The sequence below is a fragment of the Diadema antillarum genome, unplaced genomic scaffold, assembly GCF_040938485.1.
Source record: "Diadema antillarum isolate AM-2024a unplaced genomic scaffold, OU_Dant_1.0 seq00001811_RagTag, whole genome shotgun sequence".
In the NCBI taxonomy this organism is placed as follows: domain Eukaryota; kingdom Metazoa; phylum Echinodermata; class Echinoidea; order Diadematoida; family Diadematidae; genus Diadema; species Diadema antillarum.
Window position 1 is genome coordinate 493,783 of NW_027272486.1, and position 26,551 is coordinate 520,333.

General features: G+C 39.0%; 1 protein-coding gene across 1 annotated transcript in view; it reads right to left on the reverse strand.

The window, feature by feature from the left end:
• LOC139712488 (uncharacterized) overlaps positions 1 to 21,497 on the reverse strand; it is a 33,391-nt gene extending 11,894 nt beyond the window's left edge. The window contains exons 1-19 of the mRNA XM_071624304.1: positions 21,405 to 21,497; positions 19,688 to 19,853; positions 18,975 to 19,102; positions 17,731 to 17,932; positions 16,780 to 17,046; positions 16,060 to 16,265; positions 15,120 to 15,251; positions 14,459 to 14,551; positions 13,541 to 13,651; positions 12,405 to 12,629; positions 11,743 to 11,969; positions 10,788 to 10,947; positions 8,304 to 8,519; positions 7,026 to 7,207; positions 5,942 to 6,096; positions 4,895 to 5,163; positions 2,658 to 2,882; positions 1,584 to 1,688; positions 716 to 853 (exon numbers count right to left, since the gene is read on the reverse strand). Of these exons, the coding sequence (XP_071480405.1) occupies positions 716 to 853; positions 1,584 to 1,688; positions 2,658 to 2,882; positions 4,895 to 5,163; positions 5,942 to 6,096; positions 7,026 to 7,207; positions 8,304 to 8,519; positions 10,788 to 10,947; positions 11,743 to 11,969; positions 12,405 to 12,629; positions 13,541 to 13,651; positions 14,459 to 14,551; positions 15,120 to 15,251; positions 16,060 to 16,265; positions 16,780 to 17,046; positions 17,731 to 17,932; positions 18,975 to 19,102; positions 19,688 to 19,790 (3,144 nt within the window). The 5' untranslated portion in view covers positions 19,791 to 19,853; positions 21,405 to 21,497. The remainder of the gene's footprint in view (positions 1 to 715; positions 854 to 1,583; positions 1,689 to 2,657; positions 2,883 to 4,894; positions 5,164 to 5,941; positions 6,097 to 7,025; positions 7,208 to 8,303; positions 8,520 to 10,787; positions 10,948 to 11,742; positions 11,970 to 12,404; positions 12,630 to 13,540; positions 13,652 to 14,458; positions 14,552 to 15,119; positions 15,252 to 16,059; positions 16,266 to 16,779; positions 17,047 to 17,730; positions 17,933 to 18,974; positions 19,103 to 19,687; positions 19,854 to 21,404) is intronic.
• Positions 21,498 to 26,551: the final 5,054 nt, after the last annotated feature.

Below are 26,551 nucleotides of genomic sequence, written 5' to 3' on the forward strand. Positions count from 1 at the left end.
TGAAGTGAATGCCTCAGGACCATCCCCCAAAAATGAGCAGAACCATGTAAACTCTACACCCTCTTACACACATAAATCAGTTGTCATTTTGGTCTCTTTCCATCATTGCAGCTACTACAAATGAAATGTTAAAAGCTGATGAGTAGCGTCAGCAATGCTGCCTTGTTACCCCATTATTGTCGGTGCACATTTGTTTTTGTTTTTTGTTCATATGTATTTCACAAAAAGAGGCAAAGATGTCAAACTTCTGACAAAATCACCTACAATGTAGGACTGACAAATCATACAATATCACCTGTTACATAATATATCCAGCTTCAAACGGCTATAGAAAATACAAAAATTGAAACACACAGATAATCACAAATAGAATCAAATGTTTTCGATTAAACATTGCACTCCTATATTTTCGTTGTTTCAGATTTATGGTAACACATTCATAGTTAAGTATATAGGGCAATGAATAATGCTTGAATCACAATTCAAATGACTGAGCAGTTAGGAGTAAGATTTACGATTTCAAACAATACTTACAAACTTAGAACATAAAGGATTGTCCAATGAATCATATTTCTTCTTTTTCTTTTTGACTGAAAAACCTAGTAAGCTGTGGTGTGTTAATGACACTATATAAACACAAAGAAAATCCCAATGTCCTTTAAAAGAGTTAAGAATAGTATTTCACGAGAAATGGACAGGGGGTGTAAATTCTTACCTGATTGTTCTTGTTGATTTCACGCTCCTTCTCAAGAAACTTCTGCGTGCTTGCAAAATCCACACTGATCTTGTTGGCTTCAGCTGCTTTGGCAATTGCCTCTTTTTGGGCTGCATCACGCTCCCTCTCTAGCTCCCTCTGTTGTTCAAAAAGAGAAAGAGAGGGCAAAGTGACAGCAACTTAGATTGGTTGGTGACTCTTTCCATATACCTAGGGCCTTCTCGTTCAAGAAATGTCCAATCTCCAAAAGAGTAATTCAAAGTGATATGAAGAGTTCGATAGCAAGACAACTTAACTCCATTTCTTTTAAACTGAGACATTTTTCATTAAAGCTGTTAAAAAAAAAAAATACACAATATTTCTTATCACAACTTTAAGCATAAGAATATTCTTTGTAATGTTACAAGTGAGGTACATGTATCACCGGAAAGGTTTTATTTTGGTTTATCGAATGATGGACTTACTGGAAAATGTCTAAAAACTGCACTTAGCCCATTTTGCAATCAAACTCTTAATACAATGTATACAGTATCAATAACAGCTTCAAAAAAGAGAGGTGATTACTCTGTAGAGAAAAAAAGAAGGCATCAGGGATAGATGTCTCTTGGAGACATCTAGATTTGTATCATATGTAGGCTACGTTGCAAGTTCAACATTAGCCTATATTAGTACAGTCAGGAATTCAGAAATATTTGTCAGCTCGCAAGACTGTTTGAAGACACCATCCTCATCATTGAAGGATTGAAACATTAGCACTAACTTAAAAGCTGAAATATTCAGCTTCACCAACAATATCTCTTTGATGCAATATAAGACTGTCACGGTCTCTGCAGAAATATTCGAGAGAAAATCAAGAGTTTTTGCTTACCACTCTGTCGTAGAGACTGTTGATTTCTTTGGCGGCTTCTGGAGGGACATTCTTCAGTCGCTCTTGCTCCATTTGGGCAATCTTCGCCTCATTTTCTTTCAGTTTCTGCAAAGATTATATGTAATAAGTTAAAACAAAATCACATGGCATCAGTCTACCCTGACAACATGTTTAGTATAATGGTCAATACTGGGCAGCTATATCTTATTTCTAGAAGGTGAATTTGTACAGGTTTTTTTACATAGTACAAAACATCAGTATATCTAGAAATATTAATGGATACAAACACCTTCAAAGAAATACAATTTACATAGTGTAAATCTAGTCTGAGCTGGCTCATGGATTTAAAATGTGTATGGGCAGAATATGTACTTAAATTCAAAACCCTACTGTGTTGTGTTGATGCCAAAGCTAAGATAGTTATTACTCCAAAGGAGTCTTTCACATTGTTTACCACAAAACAAAGAAAACAGACACCTGTGGGTACAATGTATGCAGCAGCAGTAAAATAGATATGAAGGTAATAAGTATACATGAGTATCACAAATGGTGAGACCTATTTGTGTGACAATAGAAAGACAGTTAGTGCAACATCTCCTTTGTTGTTGTTGCTGTTGTTGTTCTTGTTGGCATTGTTGGTGTTGGTGTCTGTGCTAGTGTCAGTCTTGGTCTTGGTCTTGGTCTTGGTCTTGGTCTTGGTCTTGGTCTTGGTCTTGGTCTTGGTCTTGGTCTTGGTCTTGGTCTTGGTCTTGGTCTTGGTCTTGGTCTTGGTCTTGGTCTTGGTCTTGGTCTTGGTCTTGGTCTTGGTCTTGGTCTTGGTCTTGGTCTTGGTCTTGGTCTTGGTCTTGGTCTTGGTCTTGGTCTTGGTCTTGGTCTTGGTCTTGGTCTTGGTCTTGGTCTTGGTCTTGGTCTTGGTCTTGGTCTTGGTCTTGGTCTTGGTCTTGGTGATTGTGTTGGTGATTGTGTTGGTGATTTTGTTGGTGTCAGTGTTGGTATTGGTGTTTGTCTTTGTGTTTGTGTTGGGTGTTGTGTGCTGCTGTTGGTGGTGGTGGTGGTGATAACTCAAATTCTTACCTTAGCCTGGAGGGCAATCTCGGCAGTGAGGGCAGCATTAGCCGCCTCCACCTTGGCATCGCTGCCAGCTGAGCTGTCTGCTTTCTCCATACGGAGCCTCTCAATCTCCTCCTCCAGAGTTTCCACCTCTTCCTTGGTCTTCTCATGGGCCTCCTTCTCCTCCCTCAGCTCCTTCTCTAGGGCGTCCAGCTTCAGCTGCAGTGCCGTCAGCTGGCTGCTCATACCCTGTAATATCGATATGGGTCAGCGGAAATATACTTTAAATTGTCACTTTCACAAAAGTCAGGTAACAATATTCTTGGCAACTAAGCATCATTACAGAATCTTGTTATGTGCAAAGAATATCTTGGTATAAATGCTGATAGAATTCTAGAAGTCTTGAAACTGGTCCCTTTGGTTAAAGAACAAATTGCAGCATTTGCAACCAATATTACAATTAAATGCATTTATTGTCACTAATGAATGAGGTAGGATACAACCTATCAGCTGTACAGAATGGCATTGATGCTAGACAACGGGTCTAGGGCAATTACCCCCTGGGCAATTACCCCACATCCTTCCCCTGGCCCTAACCCTAATCCTAATCCTGAACCTAATCCTATCCCTAAGTCATACTCCTAACCCTAACCCTAACCCTAACCCTTATCTTTACTCTAAGCTTACCACTAACCAGTATTTAGCCGGGGGGTAATTGCCCTCTGGGGGTAATTGTCCGGATACGCTAGACAACATTCCCTGCTAGATGCTTTTTGTTGTTTCTTTTTTTTTTTCTTACTTCAATGTTTTGCTGGACAAAGCTCAATACAACTGTGAATCTATACATTCTTGGATGAAAAGTGACACTTTGGGAGACATGTAATAACAGCAATATTAGCAGGAGCTTAAATTTACTACCCTATGACCAACTATGAATTGATGCGATATCCTGAAACAGCTAAAAGACATTCTACTTGTATATAAAAGAAGGATAAACTCTTTAGACAAGGCAAGTGCCAAATCGTGTCTCGCCCATTCGCGTACAAGAAATCAATATTTTTCTAACTCCCAAAAGTTCATTGACCCGCCTATGACCTTTGACCTTGTGGTGACCTTCAACTCCCCAAGGGACATTTACCATCCAAGTTTGGTCACAAACAGACAAAGGGATCAAGAATTATGAGCCATAATCGAAACACGCCAGAAAGACTTAATGGGCCCTAAAAGTTCGTTGACCCCTTTCTGTGACCTTTGACCTTGTGATGACCTTCACCTCCCCAAGGGACATCTACCATCCAAGTTTGGTTACAGACAGACCAAGGGATCAAAAGTTATGAACCATAATCAAAACGCGCCATAAAAACTTAACATTGGGCCCTAAAAGTTCGTTGACCCCTGTCTGTGACAGTCTTGCAAAAATTTTATACCGTATGACCTCAAATGACCTTTGACCTTATCATGTGACCTCTTACGGCACCATAACATGAAGGTACCCCCAGTGCATCCATCACCCAGGTTTGATTGCCATTGTAGCAACATGTGTCGAGTTACGTGTAATAAGAGAGTCTTGTAAGTAAACTTTAACGTATGACCTCAAATGACCTTTGACCTTATCCTGTGACCTCCAACGGCACCATAACATGAAGGTAACCCCAGTGCATCTATGACCCAAGTTAGGTTGTAATCCAAGCAACTTATGTGAAGTTATTTGTCAAAAGAGAGTCTTGCAGGTAAACTTTAACATAGAAAAGAGAGTCTTGCACATACTCTTTAATATATGACCTCAAATGACCTTTGACATCATCACATGACCTCCGACAACACCATAACATGAAGATACCCCTAGTGCTTCTATCACCCAAGTGTGGCTGCCATTGCTGTAACAGTTGCCAAGTTATGCATCATAAGAGAGTCTTGCAGGTAAACTTTAACATTTGTGACAGACGACGGACGGACGCCATTTGGATCCCTTAGTCTTGCCTTCACCTCCGGTGGGCGAGACAACAAAAAGGAACACACTTTTGTCACTTCTCTTTCACCAACATTGAATCCCAGTACAAAATCAGAAAAAGCCCCTTGAATCATACTTCATACCATAACTACTTTAGGAATATCTTACAGCAGTCACAAGACCATTTCTGCAAAGGGAAAATTGGGCTCTCGGAGCCTTCTTTGCAAATGAGCATAGGATGTGTGAATACACTGCATATGAGAAAAGGAATTGATATTGCAGACCATTTTAGGAAACCACAGTCACTAACCTCCATGTCATCATCATCGACATCCAGACTAGCCAGGGCCACAGCTGCTGCTGCAGAGCCTCCGATGCTTGTCCCACCACCTTCTGCCTCAAGTTCCTTGATCCTTGCTTCCAGTTCCTCAATCTTCTCCTCAAGGTCTTCCTTAGACTCCTCCAACTCCTTGTTGCTGTCCTCAAGCTCTGAGTTTCTCTCTTCGAGCTCCTCAATGCGGGCCCTCAGCTCATCCAGTTCCTCATCTGAGGCTCCACCCGCAGCACTGCCATTCCCACCTGGAGTTTGATTTCAAGGATGACAGAGGTTAATGTCCCTCAGGTCAATGGCAGCAAGTTTTATAATTGTCAAGGCATCATGTGTTTTGACAGGCTTGCCCATATGTATGTGCATTACCTGTATGCCTTTCCAGTATTTACAGCACCACACATGAAAATGGCAGATGTCATATGGAGAAACTTAAATGCCATTCTTCAATCTAGATTGCCTCTGTGATATAGTGCAGTATTACATGATTCACATAATGTCCCTGGGGTGACAAGACCTTGTATCTGAAATTTTGGTGAAAATGACTCGTTTGGATTAATGGTCAAATAATTGGTTAAGTGACGTCCTGATCAAATCCTAATTGCCTTACCCCAAAAACAAAGCCACCACGGCATGTCAAAGGAAAGGTTATCCCATTTGCTACAGCGCTTGGCCGCCATAGTTTTTTTGGCTCTCCTGAACATTTGACATTTTGTAGATACAGGGTCTTATCATCCCAGCAATGATAAGAACACACACACAGACAAAAAAAAAAATCCAACCTTCTCTTTGACTTATGGAGGTGGTGTTGGAGGAGGAAGAAGAGGAATAGGAAGAGGAGTAGTAGTAGAAGTAGTAGCAGTAGTAGTAGTAGTAGTAGCAGTAGTAGTAGTAGTAGTAGCAGCAGCAGTAGTAGTAGTAGTAGTAGTAGTAGTAGCAGCACTTGTTATTGGGTTTCAGTTGTCACTACGAAGAAAGGAGTTGATTTGTAATGATTGTAACAGCAAGAGACTTTTACACAAGTCTTACCTGTCACAATAACTGATGCTGCGATCATCCCTCCAAGTTCCTCAGGGATCACCCCTGTCTGTATCATGGTTAGTGCCAAGATGTCTGTTTCCAAGGATACAGCTTTCTGGTTGGCCTCACTGAGGGCAGCATACATCTGTCCAGCTTGTTCATCCCTGGAAAGAAACAACATGGAGTGTAATGTGATAAGCATCTCAAAAATCTAAAAAATTTTTTTTCTTACACTCTATATAATGCAACCCCTTTAACAAACAAAACAAATATCATCATAATGGCATGCATGTAGCCCTTCTTTGTTACAAATACATGACTTTGCCACTATGTGCTGAGCAATGAAGATACACTGCAGTATTTAAAAGTCTGTTAAATTTCGAGGTAAAAACTTGCAGCATATCTTTTTTCCATCTCCCTCTGAATAGTTCAACGTTACCCAGTTCTATAGAAAATAAAGTGATTTCTACAGAACCACATGCTGCAGATATGAAATGTATCCATTCACAACATGGGGAACTGTCTCCAACTTCTCAATGCATTCTCCTCTTATTCTATGCATTTAATGTAATTTCAATTTCTTCATGAATTTGAATGAACAGACAAAAAAACGAAAGCACTTGATTGACAAATTCCCTATATCTGCACAAAGTATAAATAAACACGAACTATTCAGTGATTCTAAATATTAGCCACGATAGAAAAACATGGACACACATGTGTACTCAGGTGGAAAACCCACCAATGAGCCCCTGATTGCCAGACAGGCATCGTATCCTACTCAAGTTTGTATGCCCATGATTTTCATTACGGTCATTACTCAAAAACCACTGGTAATATGTTTATTTACTTCAATGAAGGGCAATTTGTCAATAAGTTGCAAACAAAAACAACTCAATGCAAGAATCACTAGTCTGGAGAAAATAAGCATCAACCAAGCAAAAACAAAAACAAAAACAAAACAAAAATACATTGTCATTACAAACGATGAACACTGAACCTTCCTAAGCTGAGTGCAAAGAAAATTAAACAAACAAGTGCAATACATCATACAGTTTACCCCTCATCACTGGACTGAGCCAGCGGATCTTACCTCTCATCCTGTGACGGTGCCTCCCCACTGTTTTCCTCCCGGTACTTCTCCTCCCATTTCTCCACCTCCTGCCGGGCCTGGTCTTGGGTCTTCCCCAGGCCGGCTTTCTCCAGCTCAGCCTCCTCCAGTCTGGTGGCCACTCGTTCCTTGGGTGTGATCTCCTCCTCATTGATTTCATGGACCTGGGAGTGGGGAAGATGGAAGGAAAGGAAAACAGAACACCAAAGTGTGATGAGGTTTAAAATGTCTATCAAGCCAATTCCAGCATGTTTGGTAACTACTGCAAAAGTTGTTATTTTCACGCACAGATACCTTTTTTTTTTTTTTGCGTATGAGGTCACAGACGTTTTCATGAGATGCTTTCGCAATTTCACACCGAGGCCATCATAAGTGCATCAATGCCTGTCCGTTCACTCTGCCAATTTACTGAACATATAGTTAGTATGCAACTTAGTGCCACAAAATGAGCATGTTGATATTTTCATGCCACAAATTCGATTCAATCATGATCAGGTGGCAATATTTTTGTGTGATGTTGAATACACGGCCCAACAGTGATTTGTGAAATTTATGAAAGTATGTAACATACTTTTGTAGTACTTTTATACACATGACAAAGAATAGTACATGATCTATAAAAGCCCATAGTTTGATGAGGTTAATGTCCATTAAGCCATTCCCTGCATGATTTGCAACTATCCAACAGCCTTGTGTAGGTAATGGGTTTATTTGGTGAATACACAGCTTTTAATCATCACACATTTATTTGTGGTCTCTTATAAGAGACCACAAATAAACGTCTCTTCATACAAACCCCATTGTATGACCACAGCATCCTACAAAATGTTTGTTTTAATCGCTAAATGCCCTAAGTTTCATTTCAGGGTCACTAGATTTTCTTTTTTTCGAAAGGTTTCAATAACTATTATCAAAATCTACATTGATATACTCATGATGGTATCCCTATTATTTTTATATCTATTCTGTAGACATCTAATTCCTATATACCTAAACTTTGAGGCAGCAATTTGATATAAACTGGGCATTCATGTAATATTGTGTACTAACTGTAGACATTGCACAATAGATAAATTCTGTTTGAACTACAACTTTACTGCTGCTCTCAAATGGATGAATTACGACGTTCCCACTACAAGCAATGCAATCAAACTCAAAGACAGCTTATAACACACTGCCACAGTACACTAATTTTGTGGAGCTACTGGAGGGCTCATAATAATGGGTACTCGTTTCCATTCAGGTGAAGGAGAAGTTTACCTGTTTGAGAACAGCCTGTAGTAATATTCTAAGATTCCTCTCCTCCTTTTCATCCTTCTTGGTCCTCGTCACTGTCACTTTCTCCTTCTCTTTCTTTTTGCTGCTCATCAGCTTCTTATTCTCCTTCTCCAGACCCCGGAGCTGCTCTTCCAGCTCCGATATCCGCTTCTGGGCTGCAGCGAGGGCTGCCACCGTAGCAGGGTCTGGAACTGTAACCTAGATTGGTCAACAATAAGCACAAAGATATAATCACACTTGACATGAATCTGTTTGTATGAATCAAGACATTACCATGATTTCATACAGAAAAAAAGAGGTAACAATCACTTTTCAGATGTATTTGACATCTTTAGTGTACAACATACATTGATTTCAGCAAAGATTTTTTATGGATTTTACTTGAGATTCTGTTTTCCATAATGTCAAGGTAAGCGGGACATTGTACAAGCAATCCTTCGAACCTCTCTTTGTGAAGCTTTTGTCCAGACACACATTGTGGGAGCTATACCAAGCCTTCATATGTCCACAAACTCACTTTGCATATATCACAGTCGCAGCTGTAAATATACATGTAGTCTCAAGCCATTGAATATCTCAGATTTCTTTTATTTATTTATTTGATAATCTAATAATTAATTAATTAATCTATGTACTTATTTACTTATCTATATATTCATTTATTTATTTATTTATTTATTCATTTTCATTTATTTATTTACTGTGACTATACATCACATCATCAACACTACATATTTTTCAAGTTCATGACAAGAGTCAGTGACTGGTCTCCAGCTTATTCTGCGCTCTGTCACTTTGTCACTCTTTTTTGATAAGTAGTAATATCATTGTTTTTATATATATAATGAGTTGGGATAGAGAGTTGAGACTGGGTAGGGGAAGAATCAAAGGGCTGCTGCTGCACAGTTAAAGACCCTCCGAGCATGCCTACAATTATATTACATTATATCTTCACTCAACTACAACTGCAAAATAAACATGCTTGCAGAGTTCATCTTTAATCACTATTTGTAAAGAAGATCATTTACTGCACTCAAGCTCTTTTGTATTAAATCTCTACAATCTAATCAGGCTTGACTTTACAGTATGACCTTTATTTCCCTCAAGCTATTTGTTATGCCAGCTATTGTCTGCATTCACTAGAGCAGGGCTTTTATTTGACTCTCTCTTTTGAGAACGAGCTAATCAATAAATCTCATTTTTCTTTCACTGAAGCTTGAAAGCACAGATATGCTGTAAACAAGACCACAATAGGGTTCAAATAGGGTTCATACCAGATTGCACACAAACATACTTTATTGTTGCAGTGAACAGTGCTATTATCTGTACTTCAAATAACTTCTCATGATATCCATTAGAGCTCTACAATGCAATTCCCAGTCCAATATGAAAGTAATGCAAACATGAAGTCTATTTCTATCTGGTTACTGGTAATTCTAGAGCCATACAAACACATGACTTCCATGGATTGTAGCACAGTATCTCCTAGTAAAGTGAATTATCACAGTGAAAAGTAGTAGGATCATTCTTTTTACAGGTTACAGTCTTGAATCGGTGTTTACCTTTAGCACTTACATGAGTAGTGCAACACTTTAAACGCATTAATTATCACAATCAAATAATGCCTTCTTAGTGCTGGTTTCATACCACTTTAGATGACACTTCTCTGCAGTGTAGCACAAATAATAAGCTACTTTATCTCTCATTTGAATGTCAGATCTTAAACTTAGTTTCCATGAGACCAGAATAAAATTTTAAAATGAATTGTTCCCACGCCAATCTCACAATTTTTAAATCCTTTCATGCTGCATTTTTTCTCTGATCTATATGTCAGAAATGAACAAAAATAGAATATGTACAATTGTAGAAACATGTCAAGATATCCATTCCAATCTCCTTATAACAAAACCCACAGTGTAGGACTGAATTTCACTGTACTATTCAGGGCCGGCGCAGTGTTTCCAAAAGTGTGGGGGCCCACTTCCGGGTTTCATGAGCTAACAAGCAAAAAAAAAAAAAAAAAAAAAAAAGGCTCATCTCTTCTCCCCGTCCACTTCCGGGTTTCTTCAGCTGACAAGCAAAAAAAAAAAAAAAAAAAAAAAAGGTCCTCAGCTCATTTCTACCCGTCCACTTCTGGGTTTCTTCAGCTGACAAGCAAAAAAAAAAAAGTGTGGGGGCCTAAAGTGATGACACCTTATGTATTCCTTTCTATGGTGCACAACAATTGTGGGGCCCTGAGCCCCCACGGGCCCCACGGCTGCGCCGGCCATGCTATTGTCACATAGCTGGTAGACTGGTGTTAGCATGGAGGTATACTGTTTTGTTTGTCAGTTGATGGTCCTGAGCTATAAGACATACACCACAGCAGAAGGGTGTAAGCACATGATTTCAGCTTAGGTTTTTCTGCTGGACTTGAAATAAAGAAAATTGCTTGAGACAGCGTTCCTCTGTGTCGACCATACTCACCTCAACTGTCTTGATGATGGGCTCGGGTGCTTTGACAGGTTCTGGCTCAGGGACGTTGCCCTCTTTGATCGCTGTTAGGGTCGTGACCTTTGTGTCTAGGTCAGACTGCATCGTCTGCACCTCGTCAAGCTGGGTCTGTAGCTCTCTGACACTCATTGGCCTGCAAGAGACATGATAGGTTACAGTTAACTACTGCTGACCTTAATATCAATTCTCAGTTCTGTAAATGTCAATATTTTTGCTTGATCAAAATTTGTCGCAGGGAGCGGCTCAAAGACATATTCGCAGCTTCTTGAATTCATGCTGCACAATTGTCAGCCCATTCAAAGTGCGCAGAGAAAATTGTGAAGATGTTTTCACCAGTTTAAGAATTCGCACTAGCCAACAGGGCGATATGCATGAAAAGTTAATGTACCACACACATTCGTGCGTTTCCAATATATTCCACACTAAATAGATTCATTTTGAAAAAAACCCAAATTGGTTGTTCTCCCAATGTGATTTGGGGTATTATATGCAAATTACCAATCATAAGATGAAAGTGTTTTCAGGATAATACTGTTCCTCACCTGTAAAATAAACTTTCCTAATCAGAATCCTTCACTTCACATTCACATGTGTTTCTATATTGCAGGAACCCAGGTAAAACTTTGTCAGCAGTTTCATAACTAAATTACAAAGTTAATTATGATGATAGCAATTATCAAGGCAACACAGAGAATTTTAACAAGCTGAAATTATGCTCTTGCTACAGAGTTTGATACATTGTACTTTGGAAATATTTGCTCAAGGTCTCCTGTACAACAGAGCCCAGCAGGGATGAGCACTTCAATAACTATCAAGCCACTGTACTTCACATAAGAAAACCAGATAATATCCATATCTAAAGAAAGACATTTTAAAAAGGCTATAGGAGGACATACTGTATGATGATGAAGCTGGAAGTAAAACTCACCTGTCTTCCTCCTCAGGCTCCCTCCCATTCTTCTCCTTGAAATCTTCCTCCCACTTATTGATCTCCTCCGTCAACTCGGCCTCCTCCTCTTTCATGGTGTCTTGATCCTTCTTCAGGGTCTCTATCTGCTCCTCCATCTTCTCCCCGTCTCCTGCTGCCGCTGCCACGGCAACCAACTGGAACTGGGCCTCTAGGGCTGCATACTTGGCCTGCCAAGTTGCAAGCTCCTAAATAAATATAGATGCATAACCAATGAAATTCAGTTAAAAAAAACGTTGAAAATGTAAGATCTGGATGCCAATGATTTTTTTATTTTTTCAATCATGGCTACTTCTAAAATAATTAGTATTTAGACCTTATTTACAGTTGTACATTGTTTAAGGGAAATGTGACAATTAGTTACAATAAAAACAACAAGACGTAAGAGTTCAGTAATTGGAATAGACTTTAGGTAAAGGAATTGTATCACTGCACACTGAGATCAAATCTGATAATGAGCGATGTGTCTCAGTCATCTCCCCTAAATTAATGACCTTCATTCAGTACATTATTTCAATCATAAAATCAGTATACATTGTACCTCCAGTGGCAATCTGTATTCTCTAGCCATAAATATGTGTGACTATACTTGATGTCATGCAATAAAATGACTTTTTCCTCACCTTCTCTGAGTTGATGTACTTGTCCTGCATCCGATCTCTCTCTTCCTGTAGGCGTATTCTCTCCTCGTCACCCATGCCCGGTGCTGACGACTCCACAGAAGCCACGACCGGTACCACTACGTCGCCGGAGTCCGCTGGAGCACGCGGGGTTGATCTGAGGGCGGCTATCTCTTCCTTCAGTTTGTTCACCTCATCCTTCTCTGACTGGAGTTGGTCTTCAAGGATCTAATGCAGTAATCAGTCATATACGTAAGACAGACATGAATGTGCCAAGAAGTTTTTGATGCTTGATTCACAACCAGATGGCTGCGGGTTCAAATCCCAGTCAATGCTTGGTATTTATGCCTTTTGGCTAGAAAATAAATTCTGACAAAGTTTTCTCTGTACCCAAGAGTATGGAGAAAAACTTCTGGATGAACGTGATTACATCTGTCTGTCCCTGCATACCACCGTAACAAGAGTGTTCTGAGAGGTGTGTAATCTTCTACTGCTGGGGGATATCAGCCCACTGCCTACAGGTACCTAGTGAGTCCTGTATAAGCCTACAGAGATTTCTGAATCTTGTAAGTAATATTACCTGTATCAGTTAATTACACTTCAGACATACATGCCATATTAACCCATTGAGGATGAGTCTTGAGTATACTCGGGCAGGCGTCCATAGGAGATACGTATTACAGCAAAATCAGCCCGTCCTCAACGGGCTTTAGGCATTCCTTTGAATTTCTCTATTATATCTATGTGATTTCTTTTAGGCCAAAATACAATGTATGTATAGGCAACACCATGTGCTATCTGTGAAAATGATAGGTCCACATAGTCACCATGTACTTAATACTTAAAACTATTGTTTTGATCTCCAACCTGATGTACACAATATACACTTGTACATGTACCTCCAGGCATTTGACACCACAGCAGCTCTTTAGCTCAGATACGATACTTCCTTTTCCAGTGTGCATATAATCATCTTGTGGGGTATCATGGCTGCCAAGCATAATTTTCCATCATCTCACGATTTTGTCCAACTTACCATGGAAGGCACACAGTTTCTAAATCATGCTCAAAACAAGTAGATTGATAGCAAAGCAGCCGTGTATTCTAGCATTTTTGCCCAAATCTATTCATAAACTGACCTTTTTCTCCTCATTCGATGCAGTTAATTGTTCCTCCAGCTCTTTCTTGGTGCTGGTGACCTGCTGGTGTTCCCGGTCAATCTTCTGAGTGAGTGTGCCCGTCAGCTCCTCCTGGAAAGATTGATAAATAGGTCAACATTAAATTTCACTGATACTTGTTCCCTTACTCTTCTCCCTCTTGCACTGAACAGGATTTACACACTTCGGTGATGAGATGTAGATAATACTACCCATCAGGATTACATGGGTAGTGCTTCATGGTGCATGTTCTAATGACTACCCTTCTAAGAAAAAGAATTGATAGGTGCAGCAAGCTTTGATTAAAGAGAAGGCTACACATGTAGCAACTGAAAGTTTGAGGTTGCACCAGTCATGGGTTTGCCCAGTGCATCAATGTAGTAGACTAAGGCTGCATATTAATTAAACAGTACCAAAGCCTACGCACAGCACAAGGATAGTTCTTTCTCCTAAGGTGGGGTTTGGGCGCCAATCTGATATATGCAGGGATACATTATACAACTGTATTTCTGTACCAAGTGTGTGTGTGTGAAAGGATAGAGAACAAACAACCGACATAAAGTTGGCTTGTGGTAAGTGGATATGTTTGCATGTAACAATCCTTAACAAAAATCACAAATAAATGTACATGTATGTACATGTATCTATACATCTGACCTGATATAATACATGTTACTCTGTTACATTATCTTCTTCATGAAAGTATTTTGTCACTTATGTTTGTTAGTGCATCAAATTGACATGTGAGATGGAACTCTGATAAACCCTTTTCACCACTGTATTTTTCACTTGCAGAGTTCAAACTGTCCACAAAAGTGAAAAACACATACTGCATATTCTCATATACTCAGCTGACAAGTTCTCAGGTGAACAGTGATGATTGCTTCTCATTTTTCTCACCTTTTCTTTCTCCAGTCTCTCAATTTCAACTTTATTGATGATTAAAAGTCTCTTCTTCTCCTTCATCAACTCCTTGTTACGCTGGCTCAAACTCTATACATTGATGAAAGGAAAAAAATAGAAGAAAATCATTGTAAATCCAGGTTATGAATATTTCAATGAGAACACTGACGCAATATTTCATCATTTTCTAACAATCTGAAGTTACATGTAAGCTTCTGTGTAAGTGAAATGAACTGAGAACACGAGGGAAGCTCAGAGGTTCTGTGGAAAAAGAAAAGCCCTTTTACATATTACCATAATATAGGCATAATTAACAAGTTGTACCAGCACACAAGAACAGAACATACACTCAAATCACACTTCTTCTGGAGAGGATGCAAAGATTATTAAAGTAATCAGTACAAATGCAATATAACTTTTGAACCTTCAGTTATTCTGTAAAATAAACCTATATCGCAAAATATATATCTATCAAAAAAAAAGACTCTGCAGATAAGGAACTAAATGTGCAAACTTGTTGCCATGTCTGGAAGAAATATACATTTTGAAGACATGGATTAAATAGTTGGATTTATGTTCATGAAAGAGGTAATTCTAACATGACAAATATAGTGTTCATTATGCTCTATCTGTCCTCTCTGTTGGTCATCATCCTTACCAGTAAAGTCTGCTCCCAGTATGACTTGTGGCTATCCAGCTCCTTACGGTGCACCTCAATGACCTGCCTGAAGGTCACAACCTTCTCCTTGTACTGCTGTCTCAGACTCAACACAAAGACATTGAACTGGTCCTGCAATTAACATACACGAGAAAAAGAATGGATATCACCATCTCTTCTGACATATCACTATCAATTCTGACAACATGCTTGAGCAGAGCTGCTATTAATTTCCTCTCAAAAGGCAGTAACCCTTTGTTAGTAAATCATTAAAATCTCAAAGCCTTTCTCAGGTTAGAAAGAAATTAGAATCTCAAAGTCTTTTCTAAAAGTTTCTAAGTTTCTAATACTAACTACTTTTCCTGTTCCTGCTCAAGTTTTCAGTTGGAGTTAACAAGGAAGCAATAAAATTAAAGATGAACTTTGCAACCAAAAAGATATTTGATGCAGTAGGAAACAAAGTGGAAGCACCAGCTTTAATAGTGGAAGCAAGATGTTGGGCACATTTATGGCAACTGGCTAAGAAGTCACACTAAGCTTTTTCATTGATCAGCATTCAGTAATTCATCCAAACTTGACCTACTTTGAATATATCAGCAAGCCCACTCAGGCGAAGTAATGTGCCTCAGTCATCTAACATTAACTTTATGTTGACATGGTAGGGATTCATCTCTATTCATTGACAGTTACTTTGCAGACAGCTGTGCCAGTCAGCAAAGACGGCATTACAACATGCGTACCAACCAGTGAACAAACAGCAGTAATTCAAATTCATGAAATTCTTCTGTCGAGTTGTTTTCATTGCTACTACTAAAACACTGATCAATTCAGTGCTTATTTATGTTGATGTAGGGCAATTTGTCTATCAGTTGCAATGGAAACAGCAGTAAGGGTTTAATATGCTACCACACCCTGTGAAGAGCTCCTCCTGTTGACATACCTGTGTCTGGTCCTCGATCTGCCGGTAGTTATCCTGGATCTCGTGGACGATGCGGATGTGGTTGGATTTCATCTTCTTCATGTCCTCCATCACCCTGGCGATGCAGTCCCGGGCATAGACAAATGGGACGTAGGCCTGCTGCTCATGCTCCATCTGAGGAGGTTGGATCTGAGCACGGGAACCCCTGGAAGCAATGCTTCGGTTATCTGGAATGTAAATTATGAAATCCTTTCTTATGATAACATTCTTGTGGACAATTCTTCTTTTTTTTGTAATAAAATGCATCTATGTTTCATTATTTTCACATGGAGCATTGCAACAATTGGCACATTCAAGAAACGTATTTGTTTTAAAGCAAAACCAGTGAATAAATAAGTGAGTTATCATTCAAGCAAACTTATTCAACATGTTGACTATGTTACAATAGGCTCTGATAATCATTGGTCTTTATAAACATCCACATGTAAATATTCCAAGAATACATTTAAGTTGCAACCCGTGCTTTGGACCTTCACCAGGAAGAGACACACAAACATACACTGTACACATACTGGCACACTGGCACACTAAAGAAAGAAAAAAAGATGTGCCAGTAATTCAAAAAAAAACAAACAAACAAATAAAGCATACCAGACTGAGTTTCACACAGTACCAATGAGGCTGGTAATGTGTCTGCTGGCTAAATCATGAGAATACAGAGCAAGAAGTGTCTATTAATACCTGGCTCTAGTCTAGGGCTGGTGGCAGGCATGATGGCAGGGGATTTCCTCCCATCCATTGTCCTGGATGGACCCGATACCAGTCCATCAATCCTGTGTTCCTCTGAGGCCTCTTTCACGCTGATAACAGACCGCATGCTGGGAACACTGCCCGTGTGTCCCCCTTCCCCAGGGGTGCGTGTCCGTGACGCACTGCGGGTCTTGCCCGCTGTCTTTGGCCGACCCTCAGCATCATCATGGAGATCAACCTGACTTGTATCACTCCAGGCTGAAAGAGGAATGAACAGGAAGGTGATATACTGAGACTTGATTTGCTCTACACAGTAACAATGCCTTTGAAGCAGTTTCATCTTAAGAAATAAAATAGCACAATGATTTCATTTTGTTATAATTTGAGAAAACATCAAGGTACTTGTATAATAACTGCTGATCCAATCATATTTCCAAACAGTTACTAAGCAGTTTCAGTAATATAAACACATATCATTTCAGAAATTATCGGTCTTTCAAGTATGAAACAGAAGTTTGGCACACACTGCAAACTGACCGTGATGTGCTCATAATTCACTCTTTCCTTTCTATCTTTATTTCTTCTTTTTTTTCTTTTTTTCTTTTTTTTTTGCCAAATGGCAAAATTCCTTGAGTGAGATCCAGTGAGGAAAAAAGGAATCCTGATCAATTATTTGCTGGAGTCTACGTCTCAAGTTGTAATGCCAAGACATTTGCATGACAAGTGCAATCAATGCAGTGCATTTGTAAACAGTCCAATATTATGTTGGGTTTGTTTCATACAAATGATTCACCGATAAACTGAGCAAAGATGTATAATCAAATTGAACAATCTTTATCGCCAACTCTGAATTTGAAGTACATCTGTGTTAGAATTATCTAGAGCACTGATCTTCAAGTATTGTATGGAACTTCTTGTGTAAGCCTTGGACAGTAAACTAACCTTCAACGGGTTCTACGACCGGTGAATGGACAGCAGGACCGTTCACATCAACATTTGGTAACTCTTCATCTGTGGGCATCACTCTAGCCTTCTTCTTTCCCATGATGCCGTCCAGCGGACTCAGTCGACCGCTGCCAGGGGTCAGAGGTCTTTCCAGGAGGTTGCCTGGACTGGGGGCACGCGGTGACACAGGGCGATCATCCTGAGCATACAGCAGGGAAACAGGAGATCATTAAACATGATGCAGGAGTTAGGGTCAGAGAAAGACCTGTCTTTAATTTGTCACAGGACAAGAAACTTTGGAGCTGCATGTTGATTTGAGTAATTACACAATGTATGAAGTACCTATTGTCAAAGCATTTTTCTCTGTCAGAAGAAGCAGCAGCACCACAAACTTGTATGAGCTACCACTCTGCCATACAGATACAATTACACAGAGCACTGCATTATGCTAGGGAATTTCAAATTAAAATGAACAAGAGTATATATGTGTGTGTTATGAGTATGTGTCTTTTTTGTATATCTGTCTGTGTCTTAGCACATGTCTTTGTGTGTATGTGTGATCCCATGCCAAGGTGCAGGCTTCTCTGACTGGTGGCTATGATGATAGACCTAAAGGTCATCTCAAACATGTTCCATGCAGTTCTGCAGCAACAGCATTTTCAAAATGAACTTAGCATTCATAAATCTCGATTTTGGCTAGAAAATCAACATCATCAACGCCATACCTACATGCATATGAGCTACTCAAAAAAAAAAAAAAATACATAAATAAATAATAACATCTCAAAATATGCTTATGAGAAACAATATGAATCTTTCACTGCATAAGGATGTTTGATTTTATATCTTTCTATAGTATGTCATAAATTTACATGTTGGATTTAGAATAGTGAGCTAAAGTTTGTTATTGTAAACTACACTCATGGTTTAAATGTAATTTTTTTTTTCAGTGCATTTTTGTTTGTTATCTAGGTGGAGAACTCATAGGGATTGTTTCAGCCCCAGCAGCAGATCTCTACAGTGAGAGCCCCAATCTTCAAAATCCTATCCTTATTAAAGTTAGTGAGACATATACGCTATATTGTAAAACAAGAAACATTTATGGCAAGAAACTTTCACAAATTGGAGCTGACAGCCACTTTTTGTGGCATAAAACTGTCATGAATCTTGGTTCCTCATGAAATTCACAAGTTTCATGCACACAAAAATGTCTGGTTTACAGTACATTGTGATGTACTTACCTGAGTATCTGCTCCATTGTCAAGTTCCCTGACAGATATCACGCTGCCTGCTCCAGGCGTGAGGTGTTGGATGGGAGTTGTAACCCGCTCAAGTTCCCTTTCCCCGTTGAGGTCTTCTCCTACCCATGCTGAGGTGAAAAGGGTGAAGATGCAGGACAGATAAAATGATGTGATAAAGTTCATAATCAACAACCATGCATGGAATAGGAAGTTAAGGTTTCTACCAACCCTTAACTTCCTATTGCATGATTATTCCCAATTGATGAAAGTTTTCTGTATCAAAACCATGCGCATGTTCACTGTCCAAAATTGAACTGCGGGAATAAAAACCTGTGGCAAAATGAAACTGAGTACTCTCTACAAATAAAGCTTTTAATTGGAATGTATTTACCATCCTCATATGTATACTGTCTGATGAAATAAATTGCTTTTGAAAAGCATGAGTCACACAGAGAATTGGTGACATGAGGTTGTCATACATGTATGTATTTTGTTTCCACTGATTTCTTGATTCCCACAGAGTAATCAAGTCATAAATTGTGCTAGTCTACATGTATGATTTGCGCAATGACAAAATTCAGAAAATTTCACCGGTAAGATCTTGTGAAATATTCAATTGAATATGCTGGTAAAATTTTAGCCTTAAATTCTCTCGGTGTATGACAAATGTTACGGTACATTACCAAACCATCGTGGAAAAGTTGAACACTTACAGTTGTGTGAAGCAGCTGAAGGCGGCCGCTCCAATTCTGTTGATGGGGTGACTTTAGGCGTTGTTCTCTTCTTTGGTTTCGCTGGTCTCTGGACCGTCGCCATGGTTTAAAAAAAAAAATGCTATCCAGCAAAAGTGTTCATGTATGCAGAGTGCCAAGTGTTAATCTGCAGAGAGAGATAAAGAATAAAAGTATTAAAAGTTTCAATACATCAAACAGTATGCTGTTATTGTCTACAGTAGATCCCTATATTCAGAATAGATGGAATACAAAACAGACTGAATCTTCTCAATATGTAATAAAATCTTCTTTATTTCATTTAAATTATTTCTAAACCATGAGGATAAGACATGTAAGTTACAGCTGAATTAAAAAAAATATATATATAAAAAACTTGCCCCACTGCTTCCAAAGTACAGTTACCGGTATCCCCATTCTCTATATATGGTTGGGTGTTCATAATACCGGACACCTAACGTTTTTCTATCAACAGAAACGTGAAAAATCTCACAATTTGCCTGAAATTTTACTCACGTGTGGAGAAAATACTCCGAATTCACAAGCGCGCACTGAAAATGCGATCTGAGGTACGCGCTCTAGATGGCGGCTTCGAACGCGTGGGGTGTCATTTTTTCCGCACTCAGTTGCCCTGTTCATTTCAACCGGCCACCCTGACAATACGTATAAAGGGCACTTAAATGCGTTTTTTCGACAGGCCGCTGTTTTTTTCTAGCCGTCATTTTTTCCCCAATAATATTTGAATATATTTTGAATCCTTCGATATTACTTTTGAAGGACTGTTTGATGAATTTGACTTGATTTTCATTAGGAAACTTTTCATCGTAATTGAAGTAAATTAGATGAGTCGGTTTGTTTTTTCAACATTCATTTCTCGTTTCTGCATCAACTCGTACGGTCGTAGCGGGCGACAAAATGTTTATGTCATGTGTATGTGTAACGTGTGTGCACGATCGTACAAGCGGCGGTGCCAATTTTGCGGTCAAAATCGTCAAATTTATTACGGAAGGATACTCTACATCTAACAACGAGTCAGCAAAGGTAGGCCTAGTTATATGTAGTTACACGATAAACCTTATTCGATTTTGCTAAATTTCGGTAATTTAGAGGGAATACTGTCTAGTTGTTTTCGCCACATTTTACTCGGTAGCGTAGCCCAGTGAAGAATCGAACACCGTTGCGCGCAGTCCCATGCGTACATTTTCTTTCTGTACGCGCAATGCCATTATAATGCGCGGTCGGTCGTTATGGACCCGGTCGGTGGGTTGAACACCTACCATACTAGCCAAAAGCAAAGGTTAACACTGCATGCTGTCTCGGTGTCTAATCTAGTGAGAACTTGGGTAGATCTAGATGATTTTGCAACCCCCTTTCTTCTTCTTCTTCTTCTTCTTCTTCTTCAGTACCGCCGGTTCATAGATTAGACAATAGTCTGCTTCGTTGAAACTTGAACTTACAATTCTCACAGAACTGGGTAGATGATGATTTATATAATTCAGTGTGTGTCACAGGATCAGGGCCCTGATGATGATGTGCTATTTACAAGGGCCCGTACAAAGGTGACTAGAACCTATATGGAACTACACGGTAGGCAGGAGGATGTAAGAACCAATAATTTTACACTCACAGCCACTACGGTATCTCCATCACAATCTCACTATTCACTGGTATTTTGGAGGAAAATGTTCTAGGTACTCACCGTTAACTCCTTCTCAAAGTAATCGCAGAAATGCTTAGCAAACCATCCCCCAGTATCACGGATCTACAGTTCAAAACCCATGATAAGGAATCACTCGTACCAGGAAGCACACGGCCATATTGGTTCAGCGTGTACCAGTTGCCTGGCAAAACTGTCTTTATTTACGGTGCGACGTCACTCGCCTGTTTGTTATGCTAATGAGGTATGGTTCTCTTCAATCGCACGGATGGGCACACAATGTCAGACAGATAAAAATACATGCACTGTCCCTGCGAAGTGAACAAAGGATAGGACCTAGTCGAGGGTCCGACGTGTGTGTGGCTTCTCTGTTGTTTTGTTTTTCTTTTCTTGTATAAGTATAACATCCACCCTGTGTTATGAGCATAATATATCATTTCTCTTTCTATTCAACTTACTTTGAAAAGGGGAGAAAGGATAACGCACACCATTTTATTTGTCATCTTATCCGCGCTCGATCTTCCTCCTCGATCTCCCTTTCTCCCAAACTCTTAATTTAATATGGTCCATCTGTCGGATATTTATATGCATGCAGATCTACTCAGCTTTACCTCTATGATTATATGTAAAGGGGTCTATCTCAATTCATTGAACGGGTGGTGTATATAGAGGAGATGAGGATTGAGTTTTTAACATTTTTGTACGAGATACTGAGAAACCATATGAAATGTTTCAGAGCATACCATTCTAAGAGGAATTAAAAATGTACTATATGAAAATTAGTTTTGAAATGACTGATAGAGATGTCCATAAAAACAAAGTATAAAAACAAAGATATCCAAATGCTAGAAGGTGGGTCCTACCTTTTATTAGGAACGCTTTGTTTTGGATATCTCCCATTTCAAAACCAGTTTAAAATCGGACAACCGTGAATTCCCCTCCAACATGCTCTTTCATATTCCATAAGAGGTTTTTCATTATCTCATCAAACACCCCCCCCCCCAAAAAAAAAAAAAAATAGGAACAAGAACCCTGACGGTCTCAACCAGAACTATACCATCCCGTCGTATTCTTGCATATCTTCATCTTCCCAAGTGCAATTATGGTGAGATTCCTCCACCCCCTTCTCTTCCTCTCTCCCTCTCCCCCCCCCCCCCCCTCTCTCTCTCTCCCTCTCTCTCTCTCTCTCTTTCCCTCTCTCTCTTCATGGCTCTTAGATCACTTTTTTTTCCGAGCCCACGTTATTATCAGGACAATAAACTTGGAAGAATCATACAGTCATGACATGCTTTACAATAATCCACATTTCTCTGTGACCACTTAACCAAATTGAATGGGGTTTTCTGCAAAATAGAGCTGCGATATTTTATTAGACCCTGAACTAGCATTAACCCTAAAAGAGCCGGGGGGGGGGGAAGGGTTGAATCACCCCCCCCCCCACACACACACACACACACACCCTTCGACATTTTACGCGACTAATTTTTTTGACCGCGCTGTTCGCTGACTTTTTGCTTTCAAGTCTGGCACATGTTTTGACACCATTTTCGCGAAAATCGCGCATATAAACCGTTACTACGCTGCACGACCTTTCATACACGCCTGTCAGACCGAAAATGGCTCAAAAACGCGACTTTGTGCATAAAGTCTATGCAAATGGAGTTTCCTCTTCTTATTCATAAATTATTATTTTCACTTTCATATGCTGAACTCAATTAATTTTAGCATAATTACGCTTGAAATAGGTTCTGTCGATCATAAATTTTGCGAAAAATGAAAAACAAAAGGTCGAAAAACAACGAAATACATAAGAAATTCATAACACGATAAAATACATAACAAATTAATTTCGATAAACTATTTTTTAGTACATTATTAGGAATGCTACAAAGAATGTTATCACCAAAAATTAGGATTCTAGGAGCTTTACTTTCAGATTTAGAGCAAAATGTATGATTTTATGCATATATCAGCATAATTAATTATCATGACGAAAATTTCCATTTCTTTTTGTATAGTTTGGTAGATTACGCCAGGTATGCATGTGCCAATTGTCGTGGCGATTGCGCGATCGAAAGCCGAGATCTGGGGGGGGGGGGGGCTGAATCCCCCGGCCACATGCAGGACACGCAAAAGCCCGGCCTGGTTAGGGTTAAGACAGTTTAATCATATCGGGTGTTATCAATGCCATTTTTTTTTTGGGGGGGGGGGATATACTGTATAATAATATAGCCATCGATGTAGTCATGACAATTATATACCCTTTCACTCTAATACTGTGGACACACGTTCAGCTGTAAAATGCACTCTGCCTTTATGAAGCACATAATTCACCAGATCTCTTTTCAATTATCGTTAAAAGAAAATTCACTTTCTTTATGCTCTCTATAGGCCCTAAAAGTGAATTTGTTGGTGAAGAATTGCTTAATCATTCTGCAGGAGCTGGTAATATGGCATATTATACGAAATAAAGATGTTGCGTTAACTGAGCGAAATGAGATTCAATTAAGGAATTCTGAGTATGGCCTATGTATGGCAATACATTTGATACTGAGAATCTGCCCTTATCACTGTTGACACTTTCAAATGTTCATTCTTAAGATTTGAGTTGTAATAAGTTATGCGTAATCAATCTGCGACAAAAAAAAATCATACACGTATAATCATTCCAGTTATTTTGGTTATTGTCTATGTATGAACGTTGGTGCAATAAAGCTTAAAACAAAAATGTGCATGTGTTTATGTGTCATTTTTCTGAGTACAGCAGAGTGCATTCCTTATTGAATTTATTTATTTATTTATTCCGTCATATTTAAACAGGGTAGTCCCCTCAGTTTCACAACTGCTTTCCAGGGGAGCCCTGTGTACATAATATACATGATAAAAACATTGGATTACAATAGACTTCATTAAAAAAAATATACAAGTATAACACATATACACAAAACAATACAAGCTTTAAGAGATACTTTAGACCATGGAGACTGACTTAAAATATATTCTGAATTCGGCATAAACAAAATGTATTATTTAAAAAAAAAACCTGTGTAATAGAAATTACTGTAATGACACACCAAAAATATAAAACTGAGTTTAAAATACCATAATAGGGGTTAATGGAACCAAAGAAGAAATCATTAAAAAAAAAACCAATACAAACAGTAAAAAAAAATACAAAATTGTTAAAACATTCAATAAATAACCATTATACCATAATCAATATTTATTTAAAACGTATAACTCAATTGACGGCATAATTTTCTAAATCGATTCAGAGTGATATTTTTCAGCTGCGTAGGCTTTTGAAGAAAATTGGCGATGTACAATCCTGCCTTCAAGAGCTTCACAAGCTGGGAGAACTTTGCACCCGAGAGAGCCATTTGAGGAGGCCGTCTATGGCAGAGATCTTAAGAAGCATTGATAATAATATAGTCACTCGACGGCAAGCTTCGTAGGTCTCGATCCTCGATAGAGGGCAGGTTCTCCATACCAGTTCTCTAGGAGCCATATGACACGGGGGTTGTGAGTTCAGCCATGCAGCATCCGATGGGAACCCTTTTCCTCCATTCATCCTATTAGGTTAGTACCATGGTCTACATTTATGTCATTGTTCTTGTCATCAAACGCCCTCGAAATTAAATGTACAAATCTTCTTACAGAGTTCGTAAATTGCATGTATATTCACAATAATCTGACACTTGACTTTCTTTTTCTTTTTCCAGAAGGTTACTTGTTAGTTTTCATGGTGACTGAATGGTACTTATTTCATTTTTGATAAAGATTCTGATGAAAATTTTGATATAGAAAGATGAAGAATTCGAGGTAAAAAGATAGACAAAAAGATAAATGAATTAACATTTTTTAAAAGCCAGGAAAATAATGTCTGAATGTAGTCAGTGAAAATGGATTTGTGTATATCACAACATACTACCGTGAGTGGTGATTGCACGGAATAATGTCATTGTCTGTCACTTGCCTTACCAAAAAAAAAAAAAAAAAAAAACACTCAAAATCGTAGGAATTTATGTTTATTTTAAGTACATGATATATATTTTGTTTCACAGTTATCGAATTTTGTCCAGAGGTCTTGGAACTACGTGGCCCCTTCTGCTTCTGGCGGTTATCAGCCCAGCGCATAACTTAGTTTGCAGCCACAAGCCCTTGTCGGTCGTAAAGGAGTCTGCGGCAAAGCATTACAGGTACAGTGCACTGCGTAGGCCTATAATTGGGACACTGCTAGTAACTACACATCTCTATTCTTTCACATTTGGCCCCTGGTTGGAAGAACATATAGCTGAACTTAAATTTCAACGTGAAGATCGACGACTTGAAGATTAATTGCAAAGTCACCTGTGACCTGAAGTCACGTCCTACCGTACAGAGAACAGGGAGAAAGAAACAAACGCACGAAGAGGGGCCGGGAGAGTTAGGGGTGGGGGTTCTAAACCGAGACTGGTTGTTTGACGCTGGGAACTCACGCAGTAGGCCTACCCATGCTTCTAAGGTTAAAATCTGTTCGGGTTGGGGGGGGGGGGAGAATAGATTGTCTATTTTATCTACTCTGTAAAATGTTTTAATGATTCCATTTTGTCAAGTCAAGTCCAAAGTATAGAAATTTTCAATTTTCAATTTCAATTTCAATTTATTTTCATACTTCTCAATGAAGGAATGTACAGCAAATATAATAAAAACATAGTGAATCATAATATCCGGCTTGGATGTACAGTAAATTAATGTAAGAACATAAAAACATATAGTGGTCAATCATCGTACGTTTGGTTCTATGTATAACGCTAAAGAAATATGACGGAACCTACTTAAAAGCGAGCTTGTTGAGCGTAGGTCCCAAATTCTGAACAGAGTGTAAAGATGAGGAGCACGGATGCAACGTAGGACCAAAATAAAGAGAAACAAAAATGAAAGGCAAAAATACCTGGTGCACTAACAGAATCTTCTCAATACATTAATAGTGATATACAGACAACCACATTCTGCAGATGTAAGGACAGTTGATTTAACAATGTTGACAATAATGTAGTAGTATGATTTGAATAACGGTGAAGAGAGAACAACTCGACATGCGAGTCCTCGGAGGAGATACGGGAAACCTAAAGAGTGAACATTCAAGTACTAACATTCAAAGAAAATTTGGAATTAATTAGAATTACCAGCCAGTATAGCACTAAGGG